Source organism: Sinocyclocheilus grahami, unplaced genomic scaffold (genome assembly GCF_001515645.1).
Source record: "Sinocyclocheilus grahami isolate Dianchi unplaced genomic scaffold, SAMN03320097.WGS_v1.1 scaffold8.1, whole genome shotgun sequence".
Lineage (NCBI taxonomy): Eukaryota > Metazoa > Chordata > Actinopteri > Cypriniformes > Cyprinidae > Sinocyclocheilus > Sinocyclocheilus grahami.
In genome coordinates, this window is record NW_015505187.1 from 1284386 (window position 1) to 1294590 (window position 10205).

The 10205-nt window shown below is 36.7% G+C and overlaps 1 protein-coding gene across 1 annotated transcript; it reads right to left on the reverse strand.

The window, feature by feature from the left end:
* Positions 1 to 86: 86 nt before the first annotated feature.
* LOC107590313 (RAD50-interacting protein 1-like) lies at positions 87 to 7007 on the reverse strand. Its single transcript, XM_016279023.1, has 13 exons — positions 6747 to 7007; positions 5772 to 6013; positions 5492 to 5665; positions 5272 to 5412; positions 3898 to 4054; positions 3689 to 3799; positions 3127 to 3352; positions 2911 to 3048; positions 2627 to 2826; positions 1529 to 1746; positions 1073 to 1253; positions 516 to 634; positions 87 to 446 (listed from the first exon to the last, which is right to left on the reverse strand). The coding sequence occupies exons 1-13, from the start codon at positions 6975 to 6977 to the stop codon at positions 233 to 235; spliced, it is 2352 nt and encodes a 783-aa protein (XP_016134509.1). The 5' UTR covers positions 6978 to 7007; the 3' UTR covers positions 87 to 232.
* Positions 7008 to 10205: the final 3198 nt, after the last annotated feature.

The following is a 10205-nucleotide window of genomic DNA, read 5'->3' on the forward strand; positions in this document are numbered from 1 at the left end:
AGCACTAAAACATGTATTAATTTATTTGTTTCTGCTGAATGAATGTCAGCAAAAGCTTTTTTTTTTCTTTTTTTTACATTTTTACATCAACATACTCTTCATAATTCCCTTCCCTTCAGTTCCCTTTTAATACTGTAGCTCAGCTGATGTAGGATATTTCATTCAGTCATATCTGAAGTATAACAGGTGTTTTAGTGCTTGGTAATGCTTTGTTAGTGCTGCTTTGGGTGATTTATGATTGGTTGAGCCAGGCTGAACGGAGGTTGAGTAGGATCTGCACGTCACTGGGGGCCAGCTTATAGACTCCCAGCTCATTGAGTGCCGACTCTGCACTGGGCTGCTGATGGTTCAGAATGCCCTCATCTTCCTCTGACTGCTTCAGCACATCACAGAACAGCAGTGCCGGGCCGACCTTAAGAGTTAGGATGATGCAGGCCTCCTTCACACTGAGACGAGGAAACAGAGAAATTAGACTCAGGTTTTTCTAAATATTAGCTCTGATTAAACACACTTACTGTTTGAAGAAGTTTTCAGGTCTCTTGCAGTAGTGTCCAAAAAGAGGGAAGAGGTTTCTGGTCATATCGTATTGAAGCTGTGCCGCCCCGCCTTCATTGAAATGGTTATACAGGATCAGCTAAGGGTGAGAGCAAAAAAACAGATATACAACACACTCCAACAAACTACTGTATGCAGATTTGAAGTACAGTTAATCCTGACTCTCTTTCTTTAACCATTCTACGTTTTTACATTTGATTTTGAGGCTTAAAGATACACTACCATTAAAAAGTTTGGGGTCAGTAAGAAAAAAGAAATGAATGCTTTTATTTAATGAAGATGCTTTTAACTGATCAAAAGTGACAGTATTTGTAATAATATTTCAGAATATTACTGTTTATACTGTAGTTTTGATGATAGAAATGCAGCCTTGTTGAGTATAGGAGACTACTTTCAAAAACATTTGATAAATCTTACCAAATTGAAACTTTTCAACATTAGTGTCAGCATTAGCTAATCCACATTAGTTTATGGTAAATTAAAGTTTAACAGTGAAAAGTTGAAGCAAGAGACTGACGTCTTCGTAGATGAAGCTGTCGAGTCTCTCGGCGAGGCCCTGCCAGAACATCTGAAACAGAGGAAGACACAACATCTGCTGCAGCTGGAGCAGGTGATCCCTCAGGCAAAGCATCATGGGACATGCAGAGCTGGATAATGACATAGTGGCTTGATCGCTCTGTGATGGCAAGGAGATCCACCTGAAATAGTCCAGATTCACTTCAGACACTTACAATTCAAAACCTGATACAGAAAGTGCCCTGATAATAATTCCACTATGTCACCATGCCTCCAGCTACCCAGCGATCACTGCTCAGATTGAACTAATTTTCTAGTTTCCTAATTTCAGAGAACTAAAGAACCATTTAGGAGTTCTTGAGGCCTAAAACTAAACATGGACAAAAAGCACATCCTCATAAGGCATTGTTTAAACTTTCTGTTAACGCAACTGTTTTTAGGTTATTCCCACCCATACCTGTCCTTGCAGTATGGCTGTGCCTTTTCTTTAACGTCTCTCATGACTGCATCCAGTAATCGTCCCAGCATGTCTCCTCGTAGCCTTTCCAGCAGGGCCAACAGGGCCTCAAACAAAGATCCTTCCAGAGAAGCCAGACGCCCCGTTTCCATGGCCCCAAGAGGACCTAGGATCTCCTCACCATCTGACACTGCAGCCTGCTGCAACTGTAAGAAGAACTGAGAGAAAACAAAAGGAAAGTGATTTTGTGCACATATGTGTTTCTGTTCTCAATCAAGACTTTGAAAAAATATTTTATAATTTTATTTATTAATGGATCAAGGATGAATAAGAGGGTACAAAACTAAAATAAGGTAGAATCTTAAAAAAGTCTTACAAATGTACTATTTGTATTCATGTAGACTTGATACTTTTATTTATTTTTCTAATTTTAAATAAATTACATTTAATAATGCTAAAAATGTATTGTGGTTTAACCATTATTAAAAGGAATATTTAGCTCATAAATTGAATACACATGAATGTACAGTACACTATTTTTTTAAATATATTTTTCAAAAATTCTTATAGTAATATATATATATTTAATTTTTATATATTTTTAAATACTGTTATATTTAATATCATGAATTATTAATTCATAAATATTACATTTTTGAGTAGTCGCCCCACATGACGTTTTACAACCTGAACTAAACTTTCCTTGTCATAAAAAGGTCAAAATATCTGATATTCTGATATATATCTGACAGTCATGTTAGTTACACCACATGATTTGGGAAATTTGGTGGACAAGACTTCTTCAAATATTAATAAGCAGTTTTGTGTATATATATATATATATATACAGTGGGGCAAAAAAGTATCATAGTTGAGGTATACCTATGATGAAAATTATCCTGCAGTTTTTAGCTCCAACTAGCTTCAACACAACTCATGTTTCTAGTGAATCAGAACACTTTGATTATTTTGGTTCAGGTGTGTTTAATTAGCACTGGAGCTAAACTCAGCAGGACAGTGACCCTCCAGAAACAGGTTTGGACACACCTGCCCTCGTACAAATTCCTGTTAGCCTCAGTGTGACTCAAAAACACTTACAACATTGTCCCCCCAGTCACTGAGAACAGTGGAGATGTAGTTGGCAGCATTGAGGATGGCACAGTAGCGAGGGCTCAGCGGCTGTCGGGACTCTTCTTTCATGACCTGCGTGAGGCGGATACGGAAATCATCCACCAGCTCCTTCTGCAAAGCCAGGAAACTGAGCTGAGCCCGCGGACATGGCAGAGCACGGTACCGTTCTAAGAGATGGATTGCAGAGAGATTTAGAAACAAGTCTTAACCTTAAGAATCAAATATGAGGATGATTTTTTTTTTTTTGATACCTGTGATGACCAGCAGAAGGGTCATGAAGGTCTCGGCACAATCTGGTGCTTTGAGCTCATCCATATCAGTGATGTCTTTGTACTGAGAGCTCCAGGCTCCCTCTGCAGACAGCATAGCATCCACTTTTTCCACAGCCACTAGAGAGCAACATACAACATTTAATTTACCATAGAAACTGAAAGTTTGAAGTTCAAATTCGTAGCATTAACACTCACTCTTTCTCTCCACACTGAGCCACTTCTGTAACACGGTCTCCTCCAGTAGTATGTGCAAGATGCCGGGGTAGGCTCGCGGGTAACTGTGGGTGCTGCGGAGCTCTTTTTCGAACTGTAGCACCTCGTCCACTAGGTGACAGAAGAGAGCATCGTCGTAGAGCAATCGAGGAGCGTCCTGGGAAAGCTTCTCCTGCACCAGTGTCAAGAGTCCCCTGCACAGCTCCACCTGGAGGACAGATTGATAAGACTTTAAGGCCTACAGATGGCTTTGCACTAAAGCGGAATTAGCTACAGATCTTCTCATTCATATTGTGATGTACATTTAAGTGACATGTATTATAGAAAAAAATGGTTCTATCATAGGTTGTTGATTGGATGGAGGCCGATCTGAATGCAAGCTTGCAGTCAATTGTAAGAAAGGGACGGGGATTTGACAAATCTGCCATACGTCACCAAAGAGAAAACGGTTGATTGGTTGAGTTTTTGATTAAAAAGTACATGGTTAAATAAATAAAAAATCAATAATATGCATCTAGAAAAACCGATGCAATTATGAACATACCCTTGCATTAACTTTGGCTCCAGCACGATCCAATATAGGCTGAATCTTCTCATCCATGAAGTTGGAGCTGTTTCCCATCCAAATGAGGACTTGGGTCAAATACCACTCTGGCTGTAAAGGTGAAAGATTTAAGTTAATATCATATCATTGATGTACATATGATAATTTATCAATAGTTTGCCTACTCACACAAATGTGTAATCGCTAACCTTGCTTAAGTTGTTGGTCTGGCGGTTCCCAGTGAAGTGATATCTGAACCTCTTACTGAGGGGAAGCAGCATGATCTGAATGGGCAATGAGAGTGGAGGAGTCTGGGACTGCTCTGGACGCGACAGAGTTTCTTTCTTCTCTGATATAAGGTCATCGCTTCAACACCTGTTAAGGAAAATTACCAGCTTTGCACCTTAAATAATAAAAATTTATAAAAATATAAAATAACCTAAATAAATTTCAGAATAAGTAAAAAAAATACTGTAAATAAAATAAAATAGTTGGTCTTAACAGTATCTTGTGTAGTTTCTCACACAACCAGCTTTGTATATTTAAAACACAAGAAATAAAAATTAATGCATAAATAAAAAAACATAACATCATAATATAATAATATAGTGTGTAGTTTGTCTTCCACTTTAAGCAAATTGTTGTGAGCCCAGATCAAACAATCCAGTGGAGTGTATTGAGAAAATTAATCCGTATTCAATAAATAAAATAACTAAAAATACTTGCATAAAATAAAATAATTAGTCTTAACAGCATCTGGTGTAGTTTGTCTCACACTTTAAGAAAATCTTCATACAAAATAAATGACCAGCATTGTATCTTTAAAAACAGAAAAATAAATAAAAATTATTATAAAATAAATAATACTGTAAATAAAATAGAACAGCATCTCATATAGTTTGACTCACACTTTAAAGGGATAGTTCACCCAAAAATGAAAATTCTGTCATTAATTACTCACCCTCATGTCGTTCCAAACCCGTACGACCTTCATTCACCATTGGAACAAAAAAATGAAGATATTTTTGATGAAATCCAAGAGCTTTCTGACCCTGCATAGAGAGCGACTCAAGTGACACATTCAAGGCCCAGAAAGGACATCGATAAAATAGTCAATGTGCTTTACTCCCATGAATGCAACACGGAAGAGAAGAAATTGTTGAATAAAGCCATTACTTTTGTTTTCTTTGTGCACAAAAATTATTCTCATAGCTTCACAACATTACGGTTGAACCACTGATGTCACAGGGACTATTTTAACAATGTCCTTACTACGGTTCTGGGCCTTGAATGTCTCAGTTGCGATGCTGTCTATGCAGGGACCGAAAGCTCTCAGATTTCATCAAAAATATCTTAATTTGTGTTCCAAAGATGAACGAAGATCTTGCGAGTTTGGAACGACATGAGGGTGAGTCATTAATGGCAGAATTCTCATTTTGGGTGAACTATCCCTTTAAGGATATTGTTGTGACCTCAAATCAGTCAAACCCCTCTGGTTATGCACACTGAAACAGTCCAGTGGAGTGTATTGAGAAAATGAATCTATAATTAAGGTGGATTTAATTCCAGAAGATTAAGGATACGAGGTCTGGAGAGAGACAAGTTGGGAGACCAGTTGCTCCAGCTGGCTGTTGAGCTCCTGTGTGTTGGCTGGGGGAGAGAGGGTCTGTGTCGGGGGTGAGATGAACGGCCAGTGGAACTGTGTCAGGACTTCCTCAAAATCACTGAATCAGAATCAAACATTTAGTGTGAACTTTTAAATATTTATTCGTTTAAACATACAATTCTAAATAAGTCTAATACCTGGCCAGTTTGTCTTTAAGGATCTTGTGCCAAAAGCGAAGTGTTTCTCTGAGGAAAGCCTGCAAATGGCTACAGCCTGACTCCCGCAAACCCATATCCAGAGAGGCCATCCTGTCTATTGCACCAACCGCATCCCACATACTATTGGTCATCAGATACTGCTGGATGCTGTCACTAATGTAACACAAAAGATGTGAAGTGGAACCTGTGTTAGATACCAATATAAACCTTCAGTGCCCTCCAAAATATCTGAACACACAATTTAGAGTTTACCCCTTACCTGAGCTCCTCAATACGAGCCAGACATTGAAGGTACTTCATATGCCTCTCTAATGTGTCTAGCTGACCCAAGACCTGCCCGATGCTGTCAGCCCAGACCTGTGCGCCCTGCAGATGCTGCTGCAAAGTGTTGGACAAAAGTCTCTCCTTCTCCAGTAAAGACTCCAGCTTCAACCGGGACTCCTCTGCCGTGGACAGGGCAGCCGACACACGCAACGGCACTGAAGAGGACACAGTCAGCACCTGCATGCACACACAAATGCTGGTTTACAAATAAATAAAAGTAATCCGAAAATAAATACATTTCTATGATTTTATAAATAACACCAAGATACTAAAATAATAATTAATAACAGAAGTATAAATATATAGAAAACAAAAATACTAATAAATACATAAATAATACAGAAAAATAGAACATAAATTATACATATATGGGTCAAAGAGTAATATATATATATATATATTAGCATAAAAAATTATACATTTTTTCAAGCTGCTAGAAATTTTAAATCATTTAAAATATTTAAAAAAATTAAGTACGATGACTTTTTCCTTTTATATATTTTATTAAGTACAGGTCAGAATAAGTATGCGTTTCAGTTTTACATAAATATATATATGTCACGCTGAATGACAATGGAACATAATTTCACCAATATACTAACATTTTATTTTCACAAAAGTTTTTTAAACTATTACAGTAGACAATTCACTTGCATTTAATATGCTTTCAGCGTATGTAAAATCATTTTTGGAAATGTATTTCCATGCAGTCACAAATAATAAATAAAATAGAAATACTTACTAAATAAATAAATAGTCAAGCATTTGGTCTAGTTTGTCTCACATGTTAAGCCAATCTTAATAAATAAATAAAAATAATCACATGTAATAAAACGGCTTTACTCTTTTTTTTTTTTTATTCTTTACAACACTTCAATTCTGTTCACGGAGTCTCTGTGGCTTTATTTACCTGCTCCTCCAGCTGCTTGTTCTCTAATGTCAAATGCTCCAAAAGCCCTGACACCTTCTTCAGCGACTTAAGGTCGCCACCTATCTCTTTCTGAAGTGCATCTACATCCTCTGTTAAGTTTCCACCCTGTGAAGGAGATTGCGAGTTCCTGCTGTCTGTACGGTCTGGATGAGAAGGAGCATTGCTGCTGTGCTTGTTGTGCTTGTTGTGCTTCATCGCAGGCGCTGCCATGTTGCTCGACACGTCCTCAGTGGCTTCTGTCCGCTGCTCCCTCTAGTGGCAGAACGTGCTCCAACATGTGTTTTGTTTTAAAACTTGATCTTATTTTTTAATTATTGTTTTAAATCTTGTACTTCTGCTAAAATGATAACAAAATTGCTTTTTCACACTTTTCATTGACATAAACTAGGGCTACCAATAAGCATTAATCACATTATTATTATTATGATAATAATCAGGATAAAATAACGAATCATGGTTAAAATCGTGATTTTAAGACACGACCCTTTTTAGAGAAAAAATCAGCAAAGCTGTTCTTACTCAGCATTTGACAGCCTGTATTTAACATGTATACTATTTTATTTATTTAATTATTCAAATGCAACGTAATTTACTTTAAATAATTTTAACAAATTTTGAAATGTGTTAAATGTAAAAATGTAAATTTTTTGACTCATGAATATTAATATGCGTGATTACGTAACTCAACTCTCCAGGCACGTAATCAAAACCGTTTGCGTAATCTAATTAACATTCATGAGCTCAACCTTTGACGACGATGTTTGTGGCGTTTCTAGGTTTTCTTCCTGGCAGGCAGCATGGATAAATACATTAATTTCATAACAAAACGACACGTATGTGTTTAGAAACAAGTTTATGCTAACGTGTCACGATATAGTTACAACAAAAGTGTAAGACAACGTAGACGCAACAGCTTTAAGACTCAAGTCATCAAACAGACGTAAACAATGACAAATGAGATCAGTTGATACGTCCTTTTTTACTGAACAACCATAAAATATAAATATCGCGGCATATGTGCCTCTAGATTTACATTTTAATCGAAAAGTGTACAAATATTTGCCAGACGTATGCTTTGTTTGCGCGTTCCTGCATTGATAACATTATTTTTGGCTTGCGTGCCAGCAACGGAGACACTACTGTCACCACGTTTAGTGCTGTAAAAGCAGTTGTACAGTATTTCATGTCATTTCCTAGTATTGTGGTCGTGCAAAAGTGTTATTTCTTGGCTCGTGTAGTTGCAGGAGGCGCTGGCGTAAGTGCCTGCAGGCCTCTGTGATGCACTCCTCTGGTTTGAGGTTTCCTGACATGACTCTGACAGGGCTCTGCTTGCCTTGGATGGCAGAAAGGACATAAGTTGTTAAGGATCTTGAGGTTTGAGAGTGTTTGCCAAAGTCAATTCTGGCCTGAGCAGCAGCTGTATGAAGTTTCTTAAACTGGCACGTTACACCAGTCCAGCTTAGCATGGCAGTCAGCATCACACGGTGCCTTCAAGTTTACATATAGCACCCTGAAAACTGGACCCCTTCTTTTGTAACAGTATCCAGATGAATGCTGGTGAGTCTGTTGTGTGTACTTTATATAAAAAAAGTACACACACAAACACATATTATACACGCAAATAATATTATTGTAGTAATTCATATAAATAAAATTATACCAATTTAAACACATTTATACATATCATTTTTTACAAATAATTAAATTATTATCAATAATACTGTACATATAAAATATGATTTATTATTGCAATAAAAAGTACATTTTTAATGTTACGCATTCAGTGTCATACAATGTAGTAATACTTATATCTATAATTATATTTATAATATATAATTGTATTTATAATATTAATAATAAAAATACTATTATAAACGATAAATTTGTCATTTTTATTGTGTGTGTGTATTTTTAAAAGAATATATAATTCATTCTAAATTGAAAATATGTATGTTTTAAAATATAAGTAATAATGTTTATATGTGCATATACGTATATGTATATATTCTCATGTGTGTATTTAAATATAATAATATTTAAAATACTTAAAATAAATAATTATAAAAAATTATGTATTAAATATAGATAAATATATATCATTTATTTATTATTTAATAATTGTATTTATTATTTTTTGTCGAGTTTATTTTTTGAACAGCCTCTGAATACTACAAAAAGCTTTGTGAAACATTTTCTCTTCCCTTGAAAAGCCTATTTATAAGTCTATTCCTGTTTTAACTATGCACAATTACATGGTTTATTCAATTCAGCTTGTTTTTTTCTTACTAGGTCATGACCTACCAGTTGAAGCACCAGCACCCAGAAGGTATTTGTAACGTATCTGCATTTTCAAGCTGTCAGAAGAAAATGAAAAATTAGTCAGCCAAGGGTACTACAGCCAGACAGTGTTATCGTCAGGGGAGGGGGCGATCGAGAATTTTGTCCCGGGACTGTTGATGAGCAAAGCCTACTCATTTGTCCCCAGGGGAGAGGCGGCCCACCCATCAAAATCTGGTTCCAGGCCATGAGCATTTTAGCTATGATAACGATAGAGTGACAACCTTGAGCTCCCAGTCTGAGTCAGAGAGTGAAGCTAGGCAGTGCTCACAGCCCAGGAAAATATGAATTGACTAGGGAGACGGGACTGTTTAGGGAAGCTTTTGCACCATCCCAACCAACTCTGCTCCTTTTGTACAGTTCATACCAAAGACTTAAAACAAAATGTACATATTTAGTTCCAAGTATTTCTCAAAAAAAAAAAAACTCAAGTCGTTACTGCGATAGATGCTATCTGATGTAAAAAATGTGGGTGGCCAAGAGTCATAGTGTCCTGAGGGTGATATATCACTATGTCGGTCACCATCCTTGTTGCTGAAACAAGATAATTTATCTCACTGTGAGGTAAAGGTCTAACAGTCTTTTATTGTTATGTTTTTGTCATGTATACCCATGGATACATGTCTCATGTTTTTTTGTTTTTGTTTTTTTTAAACAGGTCCAGTATGTATGATATGGAACCATATGCACCATCATAAGGTACAGTAATCTCTTTCACTATAGGACAAAGGTCATATTACTACAAACATCCAGCAGTACTCCATAATCACACATTACAGTCTGTCTGTGAAGTATCAAGAGTACTTCTGAATGCTTCAAAGTGGCAGTGGGTGACCAGTGAAGTTAATGCTATTCAAAACAGATCTGGGAGCATGTTTTTCCCACATTCCTCACCCAGCTGTTCGCGTGTGAATAGAGGGGCTGCACAAGTTTGCGTGAGAGATTGTGTGTGTGTGTGTGTGTGTGTGTGTGTGTGTGTGTGTGTGTGTGTGAATGTCCTTGTGTGTCTGTTTTCCTGTGTCATAGTTTGGTATGCAAATGCCACTGATTTAAGAAAATTCTAAGTTCTTAATATCTCAATACATTTTTAACCCTCAGAGA